The sequence below is a fragment of the Monodon monoceros genome, unplaced genomic scaffold (assembly GCF_005190385.1).
Source record: "Monodon monoceros isolate NGI ecotype Baffin Bay Population unplaced genomic scaffold, NGI_Narwhal_1 Super_Scaffold_14, whole genome shotgun sequence".
NCBI classification, from domain to species: Eukaryota; Metazoa; Chordata; class Mammalia; order Artiodactyla; family Monodontidae; genus Monodon; species Monodon monoceros.
Window position 1 is genome coordinate 46987215 of NW_021703770.1, and position 27466 is coordinate 47014680.

At 36.6% G+C, this 27466-nt stretch overlaps 1 protein-coding gene across 1 annotated transcript in view; it reads left to right on the forward strand.

Annotated features, from left to right (window-relative positions):
• Positions 1-27466, forward strand: part of CNGB3 (cyclic nucleotide gated channel beta 3) — a 143676-nt gene that overhangs the window by 84430 nt on the left and 31780 nt on the right. The window contains exons 9-13 of the mRNA XM_029223050.1: positions 684-748; positions 1484-1606; positions 9977-10118; positions 14585-14744; positions 18290-18387. Coding sequence (XP_029078883.1) covers positions 684-748; positions 1484-1606; positions 9977-10118; positions 14585-14744; positions 18290-18387 — 588 coding nt within the window. The remainder of the gene's footprint in view (positions 1-683; positions 749-1483; positions 1607-9976; positions 10119-14584; positions 14745-18289; positions 18388-27466) is intronic.

Genomic DNA, 27466 nt, shown 5'->3' on the forward strand with positions numbered 1-27466 from the left:
TCTTGCATTTTACAGCCTATAGATTAAAAAGAGAAAGTAGGGGGTAAGAGTGCATGTAGGGAGTATCTGTTGCTATAGAACTGGGTGTAAGCAGAAGAAAACCTTGAGGCAAATAACAACTGTTTGGATTAAATGCATATAAACTCTATGTCTTTGAACAATGTCAAGAATAGATAACAAATGCTAATATTAATTGAACTTTAAATTTTGTTGAAATAAATACACATTTAATGCAACTTGCTTAAAAACAATGCTAGTGTTGAGCAACAGGCCTTAACACCTATTTATGATTTCAGTGTATTTTATTATGCTTTTACTATCTTACTTATGTTTTGGGGGGAGGTATGATTTTTAATTATTGTAAAATAAAGTTCTACCACATGCTTTAAAAAAGAAAAAAAAGGAAAGAAATATTTTTAAGCTTGATTTTCAACAAGCATTACAAACAAAACTATAACTAGAGGGTAGAAATAAAATAAAGCAAGAAGCTCTGGAAGTTTGGCACCTTGTTAAAATGCACTACCCGGAGGAAAATACCACTGACAGACCTTAGTTTTTTTAAGACATGAATAGAATTATTTTCAGTAACAAATAAAGTCTATTTTATATTGTTTTATTTAAATATAATAGATGTATTTAAGACTAATGCACTTTTGGATTTCTTTTGCTTGTTTTCTACATAGTACACTTCATTTTTTGAGTTTAATCATCACCTAGAGTCTATAATGAACAAGGCATATATCTACAGGTAAAGTATAACTCAATGTACTTCAGGGCTGGGAGAGAGAGCAATGGTGAAATATTTTAGACAGGACTTGGGAAGAATATGGCCTCCCTGCAAAAGAGAAGGGAATAATCTCAGATTTGGGGCTATGTAAAATATTGGGTTGTGTTCTAAAGTAGATTTGAACATTTTAAAGTGAGATAAAAGTATGAAAATTATATTAGATTTTAGAAGAATACAAGACTGAAAAAGAGGACGTATTACCTGCTTCAGTCAGAACAAAGACAGAGAAACGTGCTCTTTCACAAGTTTTTACATCTCTCTCATGACAATTCATTCTAGTCTGAATTTTCATTCATTTGCTGTTCTGAACTTAACTTGCCCAGAGACCTCTAGTCAGTTAATCATAGCATAAAATCCCGTGAGCTTTTCAGAGATATCCAGTGAAGTCAGCATGGTGTATTTTATGGGACTCAAAGTGGAGAGGTGACCCTGGAGGCATATCTTTCAGGGAGTTGACTCATACCATTTGTGAAAACAGAGGATTTTTTTTTTCTACTCTTTGTCAGTCCCAGTCAAGACACTGCAGTCAGAAAACATGTGAAGGCACCATCATTTTATATTGTACTAATGAGAGTTAACAGTTCACAAATTTAAAGCAAGGAGATTCAGCAGAGACTTTAAGGAAAAGAAAATGTTAAAATAGGCTATATTCCAGAAACAACATGAGTCTTACTTTGCATTTATTCTCCTTCCCAGAGGCATTCGAACAACTGGATACTTGCTCTTTACTCTGCACATTAATGCCTGTATGTATTATTGGGCTTCAAACTATGAAGGAATTGGAACTACCAGATGGGTGTATGATGGTGAAGGAAACAAGTAAGTTTTAATTTTGAAGGAAATGTTTATTGATTATTCTTAATTTTATGTTTCAGTTTGAGCTTTCTTAAGCTAGTGTTTTTTGAAACTGTAAATCACAATCCATTAACTCTTTATTAGTAGATCAGTATGTTTTTAAGTGAAAGAGGATAGAATAGAGGAGGACAGAATAGAAAATATCCAAGTCTGTCATACCGAGTAGGGTGTGTGTGTGTGTGTGTGTGTGGGTGTGTGTGTGTGTGTGTGTCCTGGATTAACCTGTAGAATGCATTTCTTACTCAGGATTATGAACAAAAATGTTTGAAAGCCTGTGTTTAGACAGCTGAGTGGTAAGGTAACTTTTAATAACTCCTATGATGATTGCTAGTAATGAAGAATGTTAATTATTTGGAGGGCAGATGCAGTGGCTAATTAGTTTACCACTGAAGAGCTTTATGGGTTTATGAGTCAGCTATAACCACTAACTCAATTAAACACAAAGTAACAAGGATCATATACTAAACTTGGCAATTAGATATGCAAGTACCCTGAGAATAAGAGATTGTCTGAAAATTTTAGTACAGTAGAATCAGGGCTCAACAATGGCAACTGAGTTATTTAATAGTGAAATTTCCTTTTGGTAGATACAAATGCCTGGCATAAAGTAGATTCCACTAACTTTCTGCTCCAGTGAAATGACATTGAGCCTATTATAAAGCAATGTCCTTACTGGAAAATAACAGGTCCCAGCATGACTTTGAAGGGCAACTCACAGCAGCCTTGGGAAGGAAAGCAATTATAGGATAGAGCAAAAACAGTAAAGATACCTCACAAAATTACACCCTAGCTAGAGTGAGCAGGATCTGAATGAGGGATTATAACATTTTTTGAGCTTTTAACCAGAACTAATTTTAAAAATTTAAAGTCAGAAGGCCCACTGATCGGGGAAATACACACACACACACACACACACACACACACACACACACACACAACAAGAAGAAAGTGTATAACCAAATCTGTAAGTAATTCCCTTTAGAATGTGAATTAAGTATGTATTTAGTTTAATATAAGTAACTACAAAGAAAACTAAGATACCAACTATATTAAATATTGTCTAGTAGTATGTAATTCAACATCATTAGACCCATAAGTCTGATAAGTGTTTTTATCAAATTAGCAAAATAATATACAGTTGCCATCCAGAAAAAGTGGAGCTATTTCTCTTTTCATACCTGGATGCCTTTCTGCAGCATTTCTAGAGAATATATCTTGTTCCCAGTGCCTAGAACATTGTTAAGTATATAACATACACTCAGTATATGTTAGGTATTTAAAGAAGGCAAGAAGGAAGTTTCTTTACTCTCTCTTCCTACTTGCCTTCTTTAAATACTTAACATATAGTGAGTGTGTGAGAGAGAGTAAAGAAAAAAGGAAGGAATGACCAAATCTGTATTATAACAAGAAGAAAGAAACCTCAGTTTCAACCCATAAGAAACTGAAGCTACATTGTTCTAATATTTTAGACGTCTAATTCCAGCTACAGTGCAGACCAGATATTCAAAGCCCTCTCACTAAAATACAAGAAGATAAACTACTTGAAATTTTTGTTGTATTAGTTATTGCAATTACTTGTTATAAGATACATTTCTACATAAATTATAATCACAACAGTTTTCAATGATTGCTAAACTCTCTAGAAAGTAAAAGGAATCTCCAAAGTCTAAAAAACAAATGTGGGTACTGAAGCTGGAGTAAAGTAGTAAGATAATCACTAAGGAACAGAAATAGAGAAGATAACTTCTGAATCAGTAGAATAAAAAAAAGATAAGATTGTAGAAACAACTTAAAATATATCAGTAAGCAGAATAATTTAATATGAATGAAATTCACCACCTAAAAGAGACTGTCAAATAATATTAGTCAAAATAGACTTTAAAACAAAAATTATTTTAGGGAAAAATAAGGTTATCATATAATGGTAAAAATTTCAACTCACTATCAATATTTACCAGTTCTAAATGTGCATGCACCTAATGCAAAGTACTTATGATGAATCAAAGAAATTCATAAAGCAAAAATTATTAGAAGGAAGAGAAATTTACAAATACACCATCAAAGTGTGAGACATCAACACACAACTATTGACTGATCAAGCAACCACAGACAATCAGTAAAGATATAAAAGATTTGAGAACCCATTAAAAAGCTTGATTTAACAAATACAAATGGAACTTTGTACCCAAGAATTAGAAACCACTCATTAATTTTTTTTAATTTTTTTATTGAGTTATTGTTGCTGTACAATATTTTATGTTACAGCTGTACAATATAATGAGTCACAATTTTTAAAGGTTATGCTCCATTTATAGTTATTGTAAAATATTTGCTATATTCCCTGTGTTGTACAATATATCCTTGTAGCTTATTTTACACATAATAGTTTGTACCTCTCAATTCCCTATCCCTATAACACCCCTCCCTCCTCCCCTCTCCCCACTGGTAACCACTAGTTTGCTCTCTATATTTGTGAGTCTGCTTCTTTTTTGTTGTATTTACTAGTTTGTTGTATTTTTTAGATTTCACATATCATACAGTATTTGTCTTTCTCTGTCTGACTTATTTCACTTAGCATAATGCCCTCCAAGTCCATCTATGTTGTTGCAAATGGCAAGATTTCATTCTTTATAATGGCTTAGTATTCCAGTGTGTGTGTGTGTGTGTGTGTATCACATCTTCTGTTTCCATTCATCTGTTAATGGACACTTAGGCTGCTTTCATATCTTGGCAATTGTAAACAACACTACTATGAACATTGGGGTGCAGGTATCTTTTTGAATTAGTGTTTTTGTTTTTGATATATGCCCAAGAGTGGAACTGCTGAGTCATATGGTAGTTCTATTTTTAACTTTTTGAGAAACCTCCATACTGTTTTCCACAATGGCTATACCAATTTACTTTACCACCAACAGTGTACAAGGGTTCCCTTTTCTCCACATCCTCGCCAACATTTGTTATTTGTGCCCTTTTTGATGATAGCCATTCTGACAGGTGTGAGGTGATATCTCATTGTGGTTTTGATTTACATTTCCCTGATGATTAGCAATGTTGTGCATCTTTTCATATATCTATAGGCCATCTGCATTTCCTCCTTGGAAAAAGAAACCACTCATTCTTCTTAATTACTCATGGAAATATTACAAAAAGTGGTCATTTTCTAGGCCAAAAAGCAAGTCTCAATACATTTCACAGCACTGGTATGATACAGCCCCCATTCTCTGCTGCTTTAGACAGGAGGGTTCTCACCCAAAACCAAAGGTCCAATAATCCTGTTACCAGCTGTCAGGGACACATCCTTACAAATAAAATGTCTTTAAAAGCAGCATTTATATGTATTTTAAGATAATTTGCAAATGGCAGTTATTAACATACTTACATTTTCCCACAGTTTTTAAGCATCACCTGCCCCTTCTGTTATTCCATATTACCCTTTGACCATGTAAGCTTAAAGCATTTTTTTAGTTAACCCTCGTGATGGTTTCTGATGACCTATAAATTGAAGGTTGCTTATGAAATCACTGGACTTGTAAACTTTCTCCTAGTTAGAATTATGCAGCAACTGTGGGGCGTAAGTGGAGCATTGTGAGCATTTAAAATGAGTCATTTATTACTAATTTATTAATCCTCATCAGAATAACAATGTCTGTTCATTTCAATAGAAGGCAAGAAGTCATTTTCATTTATACTAAGTAGATGGCATCCTTCATTTGACTGTGGAATTTGACAAAGTAGGAAATGGCTTACTTAGCTCAAAAGGAAAACATAAGTAGTTAAGGTTATTTGGTACCCAGAAATGTTCCCAATGTCCCTTAATCCATATATACCCCAATTTATTTATTTTCTGACATAAATTTCCCAGCGTGCACAAACCTCTTAGCAAATACCTAGCCTCAATCCCTAACACATAGACTGTCAAAAGAAAGAGTAAAAATAGCAAGCAAGTTTGTCATGGGAATCATGACTTTAGAGGGGATGGAGAAAGAGTCAGAATCTCCATATCTTAGTGTTAGGGAAATTTAGGATAACTTACTCCCTTCTTTTTACACAGGAGGAAGATGAGATCAGGGTAGATGAAGGTATTAACTCAGGGTCCCCTAGATACTTCAGTTCAGACACTGACAAAAAAAAAAAAAAAAGAATGGTCTTTACACTAGACACTTAGAAAAATGTAACAAAACCTCCAGAACAGAAGAATTCAGTAGACCAGAAGGGAGATGAAAGGCAGCTGGCAGCATGTATAGAAGGGGATTGCATAGATGTGCTCACAGATACAGCCTTCCTATGTTCTTAAGTCTAAGTATGCATAACCTTTCACTTATTCTTTCAGGTCATTTAACAAATATATTACACTCCTATTGTGTAATACCTGTCTTTGAGGAGTTTATCTTCTAATGAGACCGTTCTCCTCCATATTCGGTGCCTTCAGTGATAAATTTACAGAAACCTAGAACTAAGATGGATTGGGGTAGTTTAAAAGTCCATTCATAAAGTATCAAATTGGGTACTTTTAAAAGTTGCATGTCCCACTACACATCCACCACAATGGCTAAAATTAAAACGACTGACAGTACCAAGTCTTGGGGTAAGAATATGAAGGAACTGGAACTCATACATTGTTGGAGGGATAAAATCTGACAGTTTCTTTTACAACTAAATATAACACCTACCTTAAAAACAAAAATTGCAAGCCTAAATATTTACCCAAGAGAACAGAAAATATATGTCTAAAAAAATTATATAAGTATATTCATAGAATGTCTATTCACAAGAACCAAAAACTTGAAACAGCCTAGGTGTTCATCCACAGGAAGATGGATAAACATACTGTGCTATAGTCACTCAAGCGATAGTGCTTAGCAATAAAAAGGAATAAAGTATTGATACACACAAACACACAGCTAAATCTCAAAAACATTATTTTGAGTGAAAGACATCTTACACAACAGTGTATATACTGTGTAATTTCATTGTGTGAAATTCTAAAGCAGGCAAAACTCATCTGAGACAGAAAAAAATTAGAACAGTAGTTGCCTGTGCGGGCAGGAATCAACTGGGAACAGAGAGCTTTTTGGAGTGATGGAAATGTTCTCTGTCTTGATGGGTTTCTGGGTTACACAGGTGTATGGGTTTGTCAAAATTCATCAAATAGTATCAGATAGTATACTTAAGATTTGTGCTTTCAATGTATGTTCAAAATTTTAAAATAACTCTTTACCAATACTTAACTCTAGTACATATATTTTTTTTCTGAAGTATATTCTATCATATATATATATTCTGAAGTATATTCTGAGTTTTATATATATATAAATATTCTGAAGTACTGTATTTAGGAGGAAGTGTCTACTGTCTGCAAATTACTTTGAAATGCATCCAAAAAATAAGATGGATTGATGGATGGAAAATGGAGGAATATGTGACAAAGAAGGTAGAGTAAAATGTTCATAATAGAGTCTAGGTCGTGGATATACGGTGCTCACTGTGAAATTCTTTCAGTTTTTCTGTTTGTTTGAAATATTTCAAAACAAAATGTTGGAGGAAAAGTTTAATGCTGCATTTGTTTCACAGAGGAAGAATTTCCATTTTCACACTAAATTTTTTTTATGGTTTTATGTCAAGTTCTGCCTTAGTGCTTTAACTTGGGGCTGTATATATAGAGCCTGTAAGACAGCTCATGTATTAAATCAGCCAGATAGAATCTCCTTGAAAAGATCTATCTGCCCAGGATGTAAATATTAGAGGTGGATACACTTGACTAATTAAGCTAATCCTAGAAAATCAATAAGATGCCATCTAATTAAATTACAAATCTTACCTTTGGTTGTGCATGTCTGGCTGTAAGACATGACTGAGAAAAGAATCCCAAAATAAATCTCAAAGCATCCGGGCAGAAAACTTCCAATTAACATAGCAGACTGTTTCAGTATGAAAAAATAGTTTGAGGCTAACCCTTCAGATTTGGAAAATCAATGCCTAAGTTTTACATTTAATTGCTATTTTCTAACATCCATAAATAAGAAAATGAGAGAAAGTAATTCATGTGTTTGTTCCTCTTAACACTGGAGGGACTTTGTAGGGGATAGTAATCTCAATACTTGAAATGGAATTGCCATGTAGGGAGAGAATCTGGTCCCTGTCTCACTCTTGGGCTGTATTGGGGTCAATAAATTTCCTTAATTCAAAGAGACCCACAGGTCCAGGACCTCTGATAACACTAAATCAGGTAACAGGAAATTATAAATTGGAATTGAAAAGTTAAAATGCAATCCATAAAATTCATTCCATACTTCTTCAAGGTGGTTCTCTTTGACATCAAGTTCACTATAATATTTGTAAGTCTAAGGAAGCCTGCTAGAAAAACTATTGCAGAGTAGTAATATTTTTATTCTCTTGGCACAGAGGTTTCAAACCTTACCAAAGAGTTAATTCTTTGTCTGTTCCTATATCTACCAGGTAAAACAAACAGACAAACAAAAACTCAGGTCCTTCAAAAGGTATTGAATATCAAAACAAGTGATTTCTTTCTAGATCTGTTTTTATTTGAATACTGACTTTAACTGCAGTTTGATTCTTTCTTTGTAAACCTCAACTTCTTAGTATTTGAAGATCTGAAAATTGTAATCTATTTTCACAAGAAAAAAACCATCCTTGTTCAAAGACAAATGTACCATTACTTAAATTGCAAATGTTTATGTCACACACCCAGACAAGAAATAAAAGCCTGACTAGGGCAGGATTCTGTAAAAAGTGCTGCTTTTCTGTGTTTATTCTGGAAACTAGAATAGCTAGCTGGAACCCACTAAATCCAAATGCCTCTCTGTAACAACATCTGAAGATGGTCTCTATATATGGGACATTTTTCTTCAAGGATTCAGTGGAAATGTCTGATCCAGACCATGTTAACAGAGCTGTATGGAATATACCCAGTAGTATACCTAATTGTGTACCAAAATTACAATATATATATATACAATGGGGTTGTAATACTAACTTCTATTCCCACCTCACTCTGGATACATGAAACCCTTGATCAAATATAGCTAAGTGAACCTTATATGTTCTGTCCTAATCTTTATCATATTCTTTTCTGTTGCCCTGGTTCATGATGTTCTTCCCATCTGGGCTATTATGATCTGTCTCTCCATTTGCAACTGCACGAGTTAGGTACAGAATCTTTACCAAGTATATTTCTGAGCATAATTGGTTTTCTTCAATACTAAATTTCTAGATAAATTACCTATTACACCCAAGAGTAATTCCCCTTTTAAGATATAACTCAGTTTTCCTCTGTCTCTGCCACCGTTTATATATTCAATAACATAATAAGATATGAGTAGAAAATAGAGAAGTATATACCTACTTGCTCTACTTCCCATCAGTAAAAAATAACTGGTTCTAAACTGTAAAGGGCTCTCCCATCTCCATAAACACACTTGATGTCTACGATATTCCTCACTAATCACTAGTGGGGTAGTTTAAAGGTAGCCTCACATCCTTTACGGCTCCTCTTATTGAGAGGTATATTCAAATATCCCTTCCCTTGAATCTGGGCTGGTCTTAGGGACTTGCTTGGCAAATATACATGGCAAGAAATTAAGATATTGCAGGGCTTCTGAGTTATAAGAAGCCTTATAGCTACTGCCTGGGCTGCTATCACTCTGGGGGAAACCAGCCACCAGACAAAAAGTCCATCTACCCTAAGACTTCCATGCTGTAAGGAAGCCCAAGCTAGTCATAAGGAGAGACCGAATGAAAATACCCAGCCAGCCCCAGCTGTTCCAACCATTCCAGCCCAGGCTCAGACTGTGAGAGAAGATACCCTGGGCATTCCAAACAGATATAACATGGAGAACAGAGGAACCCCGTCAACAGTTAGAACCAAGGCCTCAGAACTTTGGCCTCAATCAAGTCCTCCCAGTTTTCTCTAACTATTCAAGTCACCTGAGGGTCCACTCATCATAGAGCATGGATGAGCCATCTCTGGGGGGCCTTTTACAAAATACCTGACCCACAGTATGATAAGCCTAGTAAAATAGTTGTTGTTTTATACCACTAAACTTTAGGGTGATTTGCTTTGCAGCGAGAAATAAGTGGAACAGCTAGTAAATACCATCCTTGTGTTTATTTAGTCATTTCACAATGTTTATCAAGAAGTTTACATTAAAAAAGAAGTTTACATTAGTATACATGGTATTTGCTAATGCAGCCTACAGAAAGAAAATCTCGATTAGCAGGAAATGTGTTAAAATCTAGTAGTAATCTATATTCCCAAGCATAGTGGCATTTTACTGTTATAGTAAAGAGCAAAATGTATATCTTCTCTTTTCACAGGTATCTGAGATGTTATTATTGGGCAGTTCGAACTTTAATTACCATTGGGGGCCTTCCAGAACCACAAACTTCATTTGAAATTGTTTTTCAACTGTTGAATTTTTTTTCTGGAGTTTTTGTGTTCTCCAGCTTAATTGGTCAGGTAAACTGAGATGTGAATCCCTGGATATGCAATGCTGTCATTTTTGAAAGTCTAACAAGTCTTTATAAACTTTACAGAGAAAAAATCAAAATCTATCTGGTGGGTTTTTTTTTTTACTAATTTCCATCTATTTTGACGAATTGAATGGGGATGTAAATAGATCAACATTGCCTTTCAATTTTTAAACCATCAAATTTTTCAGAAGACTTGTACACAATGAGTGTTGCGTTAGACTCTCAGAGAGTCACGTTTCTAAGTTAACTTCTTATTTGGTGTTTCCTGAAAACTTTAGAAGCTCTCTTTTTTTACTTAAACTTCAAATATTGTCATAAAATCCCTGGCTTAAAATCAACTTCAAAAGTCATTTAAACCAGAGGCTACCAAATGCTGTCTAAATTAATTTAATTAAAAAATCATTGGTTCATAAACGTTTATTATGGTATCTCCTTGCCTTATTCTCAAGGAATCACAGTCTAGTAAGAAAGTAAAACAAATACCCAAACACCTCTATTGCAAGGTAGATGCCATTTGCAAGGGATAGAGCCCAACACCTTTGTAAATTCCAGATTCACAAGAAATAAAAAGCTCGCAGCATAGCATCTTTAGACGTTATACTTCCTTGTAAGGTACATTACATATTATATGTCTGAGAGCAAAAGCCATGTTGAGATTTGTGTATGGGGTAAATAGTTAGACAAAATCACAAAATGATTATTACCACTAGATAAATTATTGGTTCCCACTCACCACACTGACAGTGGTAAGAATAAAACTCATGCTTTAACAAAATTTAGCAATGAAAACTATTCATTATAATATTTGAAGCTGATAACAAATATAACTCAAGTCCTAGATCCATGAATGTCAAGGGGCTGCTATCCTTGGTAAGTTCCAGAGGAGAGTTTGAAAGCTCTGTATTAGGTCAGAAAAGGGAAGCTTCCCAGGAGGTTTCATAGAGGAGAATGTATTTAAAAAACCAGATAGGATTCAGTAGTTATAGACAGATAGTTCAATCCATCAGAAACAGTGTGTGAAAGATAATGATAAAGCACAAGATATGTTTGAGAAAATAGAAGAAGTACCAGAACAATGGGAGTGAAGGACACCTACAAATAAGGTTAGAGATGTATGTAAGGACAAGATATTTTAAGGGCTCTGAATGTTAAATTAAAGATGTTGAACTTTATCCTAAGGGCAATGGGAAATCAGCCAGGGAAGGATTTTTAACAAATAAGAGATTTAAGGAAGATTAATCAAATATAATATAAATTGGAAGGGTCATACAGTTTTAAAATGTAGGTTTTATTATCATTTATGGATGGTGAGGCCAACAGATCAGGAGACCATTTACATTGAAAAGACAGTCTGTTATACAAACAGATCCAAGAAGAGGGGGTCACACCTTGCCAATAGGGCTACATAGGGAGGCACAAGGAAAGAAACTGATCAAGCAGGGTAAGGGGGTTTAAGATTGGTGAGTTCGGATAATTTCAGCAGGCTCTGGGGTATAGGGACTGTCTCTAGTTGTCTGGTACCTGGCCCTGGAGTAATTGGGGCAGGTGGATAGTAGCCTAGAATATGAGAGCCCAATAAAGAAGGCTGTTGGGAGTATGGGCTCAGGGTTGGCTATTTTGCATATGAAAGGCACACTCCCAGTAGTTTGCTATCTTTAGGAATCAGCTAACTCTGGGAGGGATAGTCCCAGAAATAAAAGAATCAAAATACAGAAAATAAAAAAACATGGTGCTCAGGGATATGGCAACTTCAGCCTGAACATGGTAATCGAATAGAGAGAGAGACTGTAAAGGAAACTCTATTTAGAAAATGTTTAGGTTTGGAAAATGAACACCAAGCAGTTAAAAACTATAAGCACAAATTATAATCTTAATGCCTGGGGAGATTACATTAACAGTGATTGAAAATAGGAAGCTTGCGGGGACTCCCCTGGTGGTGCAGTGGATAAGACTCCATGCTCCCAGTGCAGGGGGCCTGGGTTTGATTCCCCCCACATGCATGCCACAACTAAGGAGCCTGCCTGCCTGCCTGCCTGCCTGCCTGCCACAACTAAGACCCGGTGCAACCAAATGAATAAATAAATAAATAAATATTAAAAAGAAAATAGGAAGCTTGTTTATAGAGATGCAATTAATTTGAATATAAGTGGCAAAAATCATATTATTTAATAAATTTTTATAAAATATATGTGAGGTAACCAGACCACCTTCAATGTTTTCTCAGTTTTGCAGTTGAGCCAACCCCAGTTTAAAGAGATTAAGAGGCAACCCTAATTCATACATGTAATTCATAGTCATATGATAAGGCCATATCATATTGATAAAAATAGTAAAATATAACATGTATTTAGCACTTACTATGTCCAAGGAAATTTTTACAAGATTAAAAACTATGTCCAGCTCCAGTTAAAATTCCGCTCAAAGTGGTCTTTGGACTAAAAGTAGAAGCATCACCTGGGAAATTCAAAATTCAGGCCTCACCCCTTACCTACTGAGTCAGAATTTGCATTTTAATAGGATCTTCAGGTGATTCATATGCACATGAAACTTTGAAAGGGCTGCTTTATACCTAACACTGCACGTGCCTTTACAGTGACTTTTTGTTTGTTTGTTTTGTTTGTTTTTTTTGTGGTACGTGGGTCTCTCACTGTTGTGGCCTCTCCCGTTGCGGAGCACAGGCTCCAGACACGCAGGCTCAGCGGCCATGGCTCACAGGCGCAGCCGCTCCGCGGCATGTGGGATCTTCCCGGACCGGGGCACGAACCCATGTCCCCTGCATCGGCAGGCGGACTCTCAACCACTGCGCCACCAGGGAAGCCCTACAGTGACTTTGAGGACCCAAGGAACAAGAAGAACTATCAAGCCACTAAACATGTAGGACTAGAGCCAAAAAGAAAGATTGAGGCAGGAGATAGAGATTTGTGCCTTAACTCTCACAGTGAATTAAATAAAGGTGCTGAGAAGGAGAACAGTTAGAAGTGAAAGTAAGAAAGCCCTGGACAAAACCCCCACTTGTTCAAAATTCCCGTATACAACCACGCCAAGAACTACACCCTGGATGTGATCATCTCATTTTAACTGCAATATTCTATTCTCACATACAACTCAGAGAGAGTGACCTTTTCTTCCTCTAATCTGGAGCACACATCATAGAATATATGTCTTCTTCATCTGCACCATCAAAATTCAGCATTGCACATAAAACATTCAGATTACTGTCACTACAAATTCTCCGCCCCCAACACTGATCAATAATGCTTATAATTGTCCTTGGATCCCAATTTAAAACTCTATTAACTTTCCCAACCCAATCTCTGATCTCCCAGTTCTCAAGGCCTTAGGTGACTGGGTAATGTTCATCATCTTTCAGAAATGGCTTGGGAAAAGGAGATCCAGGAACTGAGGTGGTTGAAGAACAGCCCTCGAGGAGTAGGTTAGAAACTGAAAAAGTATCCAGTTTGACTCTCTGCATAGCTACCCGGCAGACACTTTTGACAAGCAGAAGAACCCATTAACTCTGAAATGGAAACCGAGGAAGGCATCACAATAAAAGAGCCATTTGATCTAGATCTCAAAAAATGAGTAGTTTTTCCATAAGCAGAAAAGGCTCAGCTACTAGAATGAATGAGCGAAAGTGACGCCCAGGTTTTCCTCTGCATTATAAACCCATAGTCAAAGCAAATTTACAACCACTTGCTTCCCTCTGTGTGAGACGAAGAGTCAAGCTATATATCTTTTCTGTGCTGAGACCTTAAAGATCAGCTTTTAACCTAGAGTGGGTTTTCATGGCTGAGTTATAAACATCCGAGAACTAAAACCTGACAGTTCCTTAAGTATTGTCACAGCAGTAGATGATGCTTCAGTAATTTCAGCACATTTCAACTTCTGCTGAATACTATGCCTTAAGCATAATGAGATTTGATTCTATCTGTCTAAGCAACACAAAGGGAAGTATAGAGGTTGCACTTTCGTGATGAATTGAGTCTATATAGCCAGCCACACTGCAAAATCTATGAAGGATGCTTTCTAAGCGAGACTCACCAAAATGGACTAGCCGTTCTGCCAGGTAATTGCTCAACTTTCTTTGCACATTTCTTGCATAAGCACAGCTATATAATTTTTAAAATATCAACTAACATCTTTGCAGTAATATACAAGTTTGCAAAGAAGATTGTGTGCAGTCACATGCATTATGTGACTGAATCCTCACAGAAACTTCACATGGTAGGTAAAACAGGTTCTATTGTCCTTACTGGGTCAGAAAGAGGATATGATTTGCCCAGTATTTTATAAGTAAATGGCTGAAAAGTAGGACCCAATATCAGTGTGTTAAAAATCAAGTAGTCAGGGATTAGAATAGAATGTATCGTGAGAACTCTTAATTCAACTGGGCTTATAGTAACTCTGCCACTTCCTCTGCTGGGTGTGGAGTGACCATGTTTGTGGTTTTAGATGCAAGATGTAATTGGGGCAGCTACAGCCAATCAGAACAACTTCCGCACCTGCATGGATCATACCATTGCCTACATGAACACTTATTCCATTCCTAAGATCGTGCAGAATCGGGTCAGGACTTGGTATAAATATACATGGGACTCTCAAAGAATGCTAGGTAAGCACAGCAAATTACTGACTAAAACCCTGTAAAATGTGTCCTATAATGAAAATCCTATAAGGCAGCAATGGCAACTAACTGGGTTTGAAAAAGATTGGGAAACAACCAAAAAATCTTTAAAGCATTAATTTAATACCATGGGCTTTTTTTCCTTATTCAGACATAACTTACGGGTTATGCAAATCCTTCAAGAGCAAAGGCTAAATTTTATTCAGTGCCCACCAGATGCTACATATTACACACATTAGCTCATATAATCGTCATCAAAAAAAAAAAAGGGGGGAAATTTGGTGTCATCAACCCCCTCTTAGGAGACAAGGAAATGGAAGCTCCTAACTGAAAAAATTGGCCAAGGACACAGAGGCCTTAGGCAAATGGCCTAAATGGAACTGAGACATACACCTGTTCTCCTCCAAACCCTTGCTCTCTCTGTGATATCATCCTCTTCCCAGAGCACAGTGAGTACTCAGAACAGCAATCTTTCAAGCCATTTTCAACCTGCTACAGGTCTCCTCTAATAGTCCCTTAATCATTCTTGGTGTCTACTATTAGGACTATAACACTGGAGTTAAAAATAATGTTTACTAAAGATGTAAAGTAAGTTAATGTGCTAGTTGACAATAATCAGATTCAACTTTTAGTTTGCTCCTCACCATATAAAAATAGGAATTAGTGCTACTGAGAAGCCAATAAAGCTACTGCCCTCAGAATGCAAATTACAATGCGATTCCCAAATTGGAAGAATCAATATTGTGAAAATGACTATACTATCCAAAGCAATCTACAGATTCAATGCAATCCCTATCAAATTATCAATGGCATTTTTTACAGAACTAGAACAAAAAATTTCACAATTTGTATGGAAACACAAAAGACCCCAAATGCCAAAGCAATTTTGAGAAAGAAAAAGTGAGCTGGAGGAATCAGACTCCCTGACTTCAGACTATACTACAAAGCTACAGTAATCAAGACAATACGGTACTGACACAAAAACAGAAATATAGATCAATGGAACAGGATAGAAAGCCCAGAGATAAACCCATGCACATATGGTCAATTAATCTATGACAAAGGAAGCAAGGATATATGATGGAGAAAAGACAGTCTCTTCAATAAGTGGTGCTGGGAAAACTGGACAGCTACATGTAAACGAATGAAATTAGAACACTCCCTAACACCATACACAAAAATAAACTCAAAATGGATTAGAGACCTAAATGTAAGACTGGACACTATAAAACTCTTAGAGGAAAACATAGGAAGAACACTTTTTGACATAAATCACAGCAAGATCTTTTTTGATCCACCTCCTAGCGTAATGGAAATAAAAACAAAAATAAACAAAAAGGACCTAATGAAACTTAAAAGCTTTTGCACAGCAAAGGAAACTACAAACAAGACAAAAAGACAACCCTCCAAATGGGAGAAAATATTTGCAAACGAATCAACAGACAAAGGATTAATCTCCAGAATATATAAACAGCTCATGCAGCTCAATATCAAAAAAAAACAACCCAATCAAAAAATGGGCAGAAGACCTAAATAGAAATTTCTCCAAAGAAGACATACAGATGGCCAAGAAGCACATGAAAAGCTGCTCAACATCACTAATTATTAGAGAAATGCAAATCAAAACTACAGTGAGGTATCACCTCACACCAGTTAGAATGGGTATCATCAGAAAATCTACAAACAGCAAATGCTGGAGAAGGTGTGGAGAAAAGGGAACCCTCTTGCACTGTTAGTGGGAATGTAAATTGATACAGCCACTATGGAGAACAGTATGGAGGTTCCTTAAAAAACTAAAAATAGAACTACCATACGACCCAGCAATCCCACTACTGAGCATACACCCAGAGAAAACCATAATTCAAAAAGACACATGCACCCCAATGTTCATTGCAGCACTATTTACAATAGCCAGGACATGGAAGCAATCTAAATGCCCACAAACAGATGAATGGATAAAGAAGATGTGGCACATATATACAATGGAATATTACTCAGCCATAAAAAGGAATGAAATTGAGTCATTTGTAGAGACATGGATGGATATAGAGACTGTCATACAGAATGAAATAAGTCAGAAAGAGAAAAATAAATATCATATATTAATGCATATATGTGGAACCTAGAAAAATGGTACAGATGAACCAGTTTGCAGGGCAGAAATTGAGACACAGACATAGAGAACAAACGTGTGGACACCAAGGGGGGAAAGTAGCAGGGCGCTGGTGGTGGTGGTGTGATGAATTGGGAGATTGGGATTGACATATATACACTAATATGTATAAAATGGATAACTAATAAGAACCTGCTGTATAAAAAACTAAGTAAAATAAAATTCAAAATACAAAAACAAAACAAAACAAAGTTTCTTAGAAGCAGATAAGAATCACTGGTTGTTGACAGTAGGACCTTATCTTCTCCTTTCTGCCAGTCTTAAGAGGTTCCAACCACAGGTTCAGAACCTCTTCCTGAATCTAAATGACAAAAACAACAAACTGTTTTCTTAAACATACACAGCTATTCCTGCGGGCCTCTCAAGCAGGGAGGAAGAGGGGCAGTTACAGGCTCCTTCCCTCTCTCCCTGTGGACACTGCTCCAACTCCTTCATTTAGGAAGGAACTAGAGAAAAAAAGCCCTTGGAAACAAGGAGATGTGTTTTTATAGAAAAGATTTTCATATTTAGAACCAATGTTGGAATCAAAATAAGAATATAGTATAGACTTTTTTTTTCTTTTCTAAATGGATGCAAGAAAACATCAAAAGTAATCAGCTCTCAGAAACCCATAATATACTGTAGACTAAAAATGGGCAGTTTTATTCATGAACCATTTTATCAGCCTGAAGGCCCATCACTTAATTCACACGTAGAAAAATCTTTAATGTATTCACATGCTTCATTGAGTTAATAAGCAAGTAAATAACAATAATTTGAATTTACTCACTTAACAGATTTCTTCTTTAGATTCCACTCCCAGCTCAGCCACCCACCACTTATGCACAGATGAGTAAATCACTTACACCCTCTCTGAGTTTCAGTTCCCCTTTTGTTTCTTCTTTCCAGAAAGTAAGAGTAAGAATACTTACCCTTAGCGTTGTCATGAAGGTCCAATAAGATCATGACAGGACTCTGTAAGCTACACGGTATTCATTATTCTTTGCCATCCTTAGGATGTTAGGGCTGGTCTGCCGAATCAGAAGATAGGAACTAGATCCTTTTCCCATCCCAGTTTGTTCGCTAGCCTTTGTCCCATCATCACTAAGCTTTAAAATTTCAGCAAACACAAAATTCTGGAATTATTCAGAACTATTATGTCAGCAATATTGAAAATACTTCTTTTCTTTCATGCAAGTAATAGTGCTATTATGATAAGTATGTATGTCCAATAGAAGCAATGAAAATATAGACTGTGATGCATCTGTTTATAAAAAGAGTTGATATTTTGTTTCCTTTATTTTTTTAATTGTCCTTGAACTTTGATGTTTTTTTCCTTAATTATTCTCCTTTATGGATTGATGTGTTTATCTTTATGAAGATGAATCCGACCTACTTGAGACACTGCCAACTACAATGCAGTTAGCCCTCACCATTGATGTGAACTTCAGCATCATCAGCAAAGTCGACTTGTTCAAGGCAAGTGTTTTTCCAATTCATAGGAAGGCACCATATCAATTACTCTGTAAAAATCAAAGCTCTTGCTGAATTCTTGGTTGATAATTTGTTCTTTGAGCATTTACACTATACTGTCTCCCTGTCATCTGTCCTCCATTGTTCTGATATAAAATAAACTATTATTCTTATTGGAAAAAAAAACAAAACAAACAAAAAAGCTCTCGCTGAATACAGCATTTATGGGTTTTTTTGCCTTTATGTTTATAACATCAAAATAATCTGGAGAATTTGTGTGAAATTAGAGTCAAATAAACTACGGATCTCTCTTCAGCAGATGACTTGTTTAGAAGCCTCTCTCTCCTAACTGGCGTCAAAGAAGAAGAGTTCTTCAAGGTCTTCTTGCATTAATTTAAATATAATTAAATTCTACAGCTCTATATCTTTGCTACTACACATGTCATCTCCCATTTACGAATATGCCTTGGCAATGCATGGCAAATCAGGCCCCAGATTAGCTCTGTTTTGGCCTGACAGTCAGAGAATCATGCCTAATCATGTCTCCAATACAAATGCTTAGGATTTAGATTTTTTACATGCCCAAATTCAAATTTAGAGGGTTTTTTTTTAAAAGAAAAAATGTATAGCAAAGAAAATTTTAATGTTTTGAATGTTTTTAATTTTCTGCCATCTTCTCAATGCATTATACTATATGGAAGTTTTTCTCACCTAACACTTATTCTGTGTGTGGCATTTACTGATTCATCTATTTAATTAATTCATTCAACGAACATTTATTAAGTTCCTACTATGTTCCAGGCACCATATTAGCCACTAGGAATTCAACTTCTAAAAACAAATACTTGCACACATGGGTCTTAAATTCCAAAAGAGAGGAATGAAAAATAAATATATAATATGTGAGAAGGTGATAATGCTATGAACAAAATTAAACAAATTAAAGAGGATGAGGGAGGTACTGGGCATGAAATGTCTGCTCTAATGAAGTGCAATTGAGCATCTGGGCAGAGGACTGCAGGATGCAAGGGAGTGAGCTATGCAGATATTGGGAGTGGGAGAGGAGGCATGGACAGAGAGGGAATATTACAGGAGGGTGGACAAGATGAAGCCCTGATCTGGGAGGCTGGAGCAAAGGCAGAGTGATGTAAAGCAAGAGTAGTCAGAGGAAAGTAAAAACAGGAAGGATGAGTCAGGGGGCAAGTTAATGGAGGGCTTTGGAGGCTGTAGCATAAAATTTGGATTGTACTCTGAGATGCAAAACCCACTAAAGATCTTGAGCAGAAGATGATCTACTTGAGATCTGTTTGAAAGGGATTTTTTCCTGCTCTGTGGAGAGTAGACCAGGAAGCAAATATGAAAGTCAGGGAGGCCAAAGAAGGATAACATCTATAGACGTCTATAGGGATGATGGTGATCAGACCCAGAATAGTAGGAGCAGAGTTAAAAAGTGGCCAAATATTGGATGTATTCAAAGGAAGAGCCCACAGTTTTTGCTGTTTGATTTTGTGAAGGGAGAGAGAGACAGAAATGAAGGATGATTCAGGATTTAAGCTGAGGAACAAAGATACCATTTGCAAAATAGGAAATTTTAGAGTAAGTGTAGGGTGAGGAGGGTAGAAACAGACTGTTTTGGGATGTGTTGGTTTGAGGTGAGAGTTAGACTTTAGATGGAATATCATGTAGGCAGTTTGATAAATAAATCTGAGTTTAGGGGAGAGGTCCAAGCTGGAGCCATAAATTTGGGCAAATCAACATATTGATGGATTTTAAGCTAGGGACTAGATATTATCCCCTATTATGTAACCCAGACAGAAAGATATGCCTTGAAAATACATAATCGATACCATTGTGGGCAAGATGAAGAAGCAGACTCTGTGTGGTAAAATGGTTAGGCAGAGTCACCCTCGATGTTAGGTTACCGTACAGTGTCCTAAATGGCCTTAGGAAGGAAGAGAGGGGATGGGAGGGAGGATGCCCTGGGGTCAACTCCTGGAGATTATAGGAAAGTAGCTTCCTAATTGGAAAGTGGTTCCCAATTTCTAGTGCAAGTGCCACAGTGGAAGCTCTGGTGAGCTTCCACGGAATGTATTCAAACAGTTTTCTGATCTTCTACCAGGGAGACTGGGAAAGGGATTTCTACCTTGGTTAACAGGTTCATCTAGATAAATGGTTTTCAAGCTGCAGCTTGCAATTCATTTAGGGATCATGAATTCAATTAAATGGGTCACAAACAGCATATAAAGTAGACAAGAAAACATCAGAGTGCCTCACACATAAGTAAGGGTAAGCACTGTATTACAAAATTTTTGTTTCAGTTATTTATTTTTGTAATACACATATACATATCTATGTGTGTACTGGGCACAATGTAAATGTCTTTGTTACTACAAGTTACGGTCAAAATAGGTATGAAAGCCACAAGGCTAAATTAACAGTATTTTTAAATGCTATAAAATTTTTTTCAACTTAAGGACTAGCTTAATTGAGAATAAATGAGAATAAGTGAGAACCAGCTACATTTTAAAGAAAACAAAAGCTTTAAATTATATACCAGTGACTTTTATGGGGTTATCTCTGATCTGGGAAGTTATCAGTTTTCAACCTCAGAGTTTTCTCCTTTGTTTTTACATATATTTTTGGAAATCCATAAAATCAGCAACATCTGATTGAGAAAAAAATGTTAAATCTTCACATGTTGCTAACGTACATAAATATAGATTCATTCTTTCCTGACATTTCCATTAAAGATGTAGCTCCTTCCAGAAAGAAACCATTTCCATTTATATTTCTGTTAAATGAAACAATTATTTTTTTACCTAAAGCCAAATGAAGTAGAAAATAAGCAGGTATGGAAGCTTTCTAAATTTATTTCTTTTCTAAATCTTGCTAAGACAGTCTTAGTGGTTTGTACAAATTTGTTATTTTCTTAGGGAGGAAATATGCTGACCAGGGATCTTATATGCTTACCTCATAAATTATACCCAGTTGACTCGTGTTGCTTCTGATTCAGTCACAGTTCACTGAGAGCCACCTATGGCCTCAAGGGGCTGAGGCACAAAGGAAGAAACCTTTGGAGCGTGTGTGCCCAGAGGATGCTCAGGAAGTTTCAGAGTGAAAAGGGGGAGGTTCCCGGGCAGGAGCCTCATTATCACTCATTAGGACCAAAACATGGGGTGACAACAAAAGATGAATCTAGAAAGGTCAACTGAAGCCAGGCTATAGTGTGTGGGCCCAATCCTATAGGCCAAGGAAGCTGGAAAGGAGGAAACCAACAGCACAGATTTCAGTTTTATAAAGACAAAAAATGGGGACACTTTGAATAAATCAGAATATCCAGGGATAATAAAGAAGGGTGACTCAACTGCTGAGAGCCTCCATATCTTGAATTCTCCCTGAAAATGAATCTTCCAGATCTTTAAAAGGCAGGCAGGCAGGAAGAGAGAGAGAAAGGGACAGAAAAAAGAGACAGAGAGAGAGACAGAGAAAGAGACAGAGAGATCTGACACCAAGATTGGAGGCTAGCAGGCATGCTTTGTGTCTTCCCAATCTTCAGGATTAGGATAAATTAAAGGTACTTGAAAATCATATAACTCACAAATACCTAGTTTAAGATGTCCTAAAGAATATTTTAAGTTTATATCTTGGACCTTCAGTCAAAAATTTCACAAGGACTTTTCTCCATTTTATAAATTTGTGAAGGGATACAGATGTAGTAGAATTTGTTTGCAGTGCAGCACCAGATAATAATTCTATGCTACATAAACTTGCTTCAGTTTTTCCAGAAATATGTCTGTAACTTTAATTGTGCATTGTATTCAATTTTTAAAACTCCAAAAAGGACAATGTGCTTATATTTCTTTCTTTTTAGCCTTGTGAAACTTGTTTATATATTAGTGGAACAGTGAGTATCCTAATGCTTTAACAAAAGTAATATAAGTAATGCTGGAGTATCACAAATTATAATATGGACAATGTTACATGAAGGAGGTCCATACTGTCCGTGATCCTTCATTCCCAGTACTGTCACCATATACCTTGCTATACCCAATACTCACATGGCCCCTGTATTAGTCAGTGTACTCCAGAGAAACAGAATCAGTGAGATATGTGTGTGTGTGTGTGTGTGTGTGTGTGTGTATATATATATATATATATATATATATATAGAGAGAGAGAGAGAGAGAGAGAGAGAAGGGGGGAGAGTGAGACAGGGAAAGAGAGATTCATTTTAAAGACTGGCTCATGCAATCATGAGGACTGACAGGTCTAAAACCTTCAGGACAGGTCAGCATGTTGGAGAACCTGGGAAGTGTTAATGTTGCAGCTCAAGTCCAAAGACAGTATAGAAGCAGAATTCCCTCTTCCTCAGGGAACTTCAGACTTCTTTCTCTTAAGGCCTTCAACTGATTGGATGAGGCTGACCCACATAATGGAGTGTACCCTGCTTTACTGAAAGTCTACTGATTTAAATGTTAATCTTAACTAAAAAATACCTTCACGGGCTTCCCTGGTGGCGCAGTGGTTGAGAGTCAGCCTGCCGATGCAGGGGACACAGGTTCGTGCCCTGATCTGGGAGGATCCCACATGCCGCAGAGCAGCCTAGCCAAGTTGACACAAAGTTAACCGTCACAGCCCCCCAAACACTGTCAAGCTGTACGGAATATAATTGTCAAAGAAACCAAGCTGTTGCTAAGACCAATTTTTTTTCCTTTTATTTTTTATTTTTTTGGCCGCACTCTATGACTTTTAGGATCTTAATTCCCTGACCAGGGATTGAACGCAGGGCCACGGCAGTGAAAGTACCAAGTCCTAACCACTGGACCACCAAGGAAGTCCCCCAAATTTTAAAATTGATACTTGTATCTTCTCAAACCTAATAGCTGCTATTTACTGAGTTCTCATTGTGTGCTACACTGTGTTTTCTTCTTTGTTACCTTCTCTCAATTAATTCTCACAGCATGCCTCTAAGAAAAGGTTTATGACCACCCCACCCCCACCCCCACCCCATTTTACAGAAAGTACAAACTACTTACCTGACTGAGGCCAAAGAGCTAGAAGCAACGGGACAGGGTTTGAGCACTGATTTTTCTTATGCTACAGTCTACAGTCTTAACCCTTCAATGAAGCCACCTTTCAGTTCTCCACCTGCCCTGTCTGGATAAGTGATAAGACGCTGAGAATTTTCCCTAGAGTCAAAAAGCAATGTAAGCTCAAGGCCATCCTTTGGTGATTTTCACAGACTTAGACTTGGCATGCCAGTTAGTTTCACACCAGATACCTAGATTCACACACACTGTGCTATTCTCCTACTAAGAAAAGACCTTGAATCTCATGTGTTTTTTTTCTCCCTCTTAATCAAAGCAGGTAGAATTAAAGTCACAGAATTTCACCAAAACTTTGCTTCAATCAACTATGGTTAATTAGTAAGATCTGCTACTTCTACATGGGGTGATCAGAGTTTCTAAAGAGCTTAGAGATGAATAGTCATTTTTTAAAAATTGTTCACAAAAATAATTCTCTTCCTTTCAGATTGCATGTTTTTCCAGCCCAAGCTCAAGTATTAACCTAACAAGGAGTGATTCATTTCTATGAGGTTGGGCAATTTCCCCTCATTTCTGATGATTTATTATTTTTATATTGATTTTTAAATACGTTTTATCAAATTAAATGCTAGGGAAATCACATTTTGCCTCTACCACTAAATTACCAGAAATAAGAGAAAATTTAATAAAAGTTCTGTTGCGCCACCTAGTGTCTAGAATTTAAATTGCATCCTTTAGAAACTGAAAAAGAGCGCCCTGCTTAATGGAAAGGAAAGACACCAAAATGGGAATGTTGGTACCACCAGTCTGTCAAGGAAAGCACAATACGCTGCTTTGGTAAAAATGGAGAACCCATCCCAAACAGGACACATCACTGGGATCTGTGACTCATTGTCATTATATGGCAAGTAGAGCCTGGAAAGGCTTTGACTTCAGTGATAGGAAATATGTGGAGAAAGAATCTTGTATGTGAGTGGCAGACTGAGCCAGGAATGAAATGGGAATGGCAAAATTATTTCTTCCCCTCACACAAGGATCCCCTGTCAGTAATATCCTAATCACATATTTCCTCCCAAGGGCCTGAAATCAGAGCATTACAGGGAGGCTTACTACATTTCATTTTTAACTTTACTTTTAACCCTGGTGGTAAACGTAATAAAGTATTGTGGCTAGACTTTTTAAAGTATTTTGAACAATAAACTTATAACACAGATGAACTCCATTCAACTACACATGCTGAGCAGTTACTCTGTCCAGAGCACTAGTGGGGTACCCCAGATACTGCACGCATATAGTCCCTGCTCTCCACTGCCTCCCAGAAGTGTGGGGAAATTCTATATAAATAAGATGACATCCTTAGCTGTTCTGTGATGAATCAGTGACTCAAAACATATAAAGTGTTTATCTCAATACCTTGGATATAGTAAGTTATATTGTTATTATTGCTATTATTACTGAGAAATAAAACTGATTCAGTCACAGGGGAGTTTTCACACAGGTAAAATCAGTGTGTAGCTGTGCTTGATCATATGAAGATGGATTAGATTCATCCTCAGGGTTTCATCCAACTTGTGACTTCTCACTTTGACTATGTTATACTGAGGATCCTAGAAAAATAGAATTATTGTCAGTTCTCAGGAAAGCTTGATGGAGATGACTTTACTTGTGTTTGCAAATGCTAAGCATAAGGTTGGGTCTGATATCACTTAGAATTCAATAAGTTCTGACATCATAGTACCTTGCAAATTATTTATCACATTTGACTTTAGCATGGGTAACTGGATTCAGAATTCCTGCCCTAGACATATTACCCATCAATTGCTTAGTGGGAATGGAGTTTAAGATGGGACAAAGCATGTCCTTTTATAATAAACATGGCTGAGCTGAGAAGAACCCTGAAGACTGTTTATACTTGAGGGTGGCTTAAAGTTACAGTGAGTTATATATTACTGATAATATCTTAAGTTCTTTTTCGAAGAACTTAAGGAGGAATGAGCCTAGAAATGAAGGAATCCTTCAGGACTGAGAAAGTAAACATCCAAAGGTAAATTTTACCAACTTTACAATTGCATTCAGAGCTTGCAAGTATTAAAAGAACTTCCTGGGTATAGGACCCATCATCTAAAGTATAGGTTATGTTTTGAATAAAAATAAAATTTCTCCCAACTTCATTCAAATCTCCAAAAGCCTTATTCAAATCTGTAACACAGTTTTTATACAGCACTGAATTTCCCATTGTTGAAAATGGAATAATTTCTAATAACTTCATTCTATACATCAGGCCATATTTATTTAGTGCCTGGCATGCCCCATGCCCTGGCAGGACCCTGGGCATATGGAAGCGACTAATATACAAATCTTGCCCTTGAGTTGCTCAGAATGTAGACCAAACACACACACACACACACACACACACACACACACACACACACAGATGAGTCTCTTCCTCTGACACCTCTTGCATGTGTGACCTTAGTGAAATAGTCAATAGACTGCCTGAGCCTCTGTTACCTCATCTAAAAACCAAGAGTGTTAACAATATATTAATTAATGCCAAGCATCACAGAAAGGATGAAAGAATTAAATAGATGAAAATAAGAAAATAAAATGTAATACAAATGTTGTGTTAATACAATGTTAATATTGACATTTACACAGGTACTCTCACTTTACAAAAAAAAAGGAACATTTATGAAACAATGACTGTGCTCTGACTTTCTGTGAATCAGAAGTTTTCCTAATTACTTCTATAAAGGAAATGGAGCTGCATTATAAAGAAAAAAATGCTAGCCCTGGGATGTAATTCTTTTTTATCATACGATAATGGAGCACACTGTATCTCAAGAAAATAGTCATTTTGTGGGGGAGGGAGGAGATAACTGTTCTCAAATACATCATAAAATATAATGACTTCATAAGGCAAACTTGATTTCACTAAGCCAAAATACAGAAAGGAAGGATCTAGTCATACATCACAGTTGTCCCAAGGCTGGTGGCACCTATCCACAAGGCAATCATTAGGGGAAAGAATCACTTAGTTGGTGAAGCTTAAATTGTAATTTTTTTATTACATACAACTGCTATGTTCTGTTTACATAGCTAATACATATTCTATGCAAGTACATTGATAAAAACTCATATTTATAATGGTTTAAATGCTTTTCTCTGAAGAAATCCAAGCCATAAGCTAACAGCTCTCCATGTAAGTATTTGGGCATTTCTAGTGAGGAAAGTACTAATTGTTTGTCAATCTATTTTAAGGCTTATCTCCTAATTTGTTCCAACACTTCCATTAATTGAGTTTCTTTATAGTGCTTTCTGCCAGTGAGCTAACGTGACAGACAGAAAAGATGAAATGTGTTCCTTCTCAAAGAGGATTTTGTTCCTACAAACAATCTTGGGATGTGTGTTTTACTTTATTTTTATTAATATTAATAAAAGTTGAAGTCTCATCAATTCTTCTTGCCAGTTCTATTCTCCTTTCTCCCTCCTCAGAGGTGGCCACTAAGATTATTTCAAGGATATCCTTCCAATCCTCATTTTTATCTTACTTTTTATCTATATAAACATCAATGACAGGTAGTTTTTTTGTTTTTGTTTTTGTTTTTTTTGAGGTACGCGGGCCTCTCACTGCTGCGGCCTCTCCCGTTGCGGAGCACAGGCTCCGGACGCGCAGGCTCAGTGGCCGTGGCTCACGGGCCTAGCTGCTCCGCTGCATGTGGGATCTTCCAGGACCAGGGCACGAACCCGTGTCCCCTGAATCGGCAGGCGGACTCTCAACCACTGCACCACCAGGGAAGCCCGGTAGTATTATTTTGTACAGATTTTTTCATAGCTGGAGTCATAATGAATATATTCTATAGCTTGCTTTTGTGCAGACCACATTATTTGTTGAATTCAATCACATCTAGAGAGGGAGAGAACTGATTTATTGATTTTAACCAGTTTATGGTATTGCAACCTACAAATCTTCAATATTTTTACCTGTCCACAGATTGCCATTTTGTTGTTTCCAGTTTTTTCAGTACTGAAAATAATAC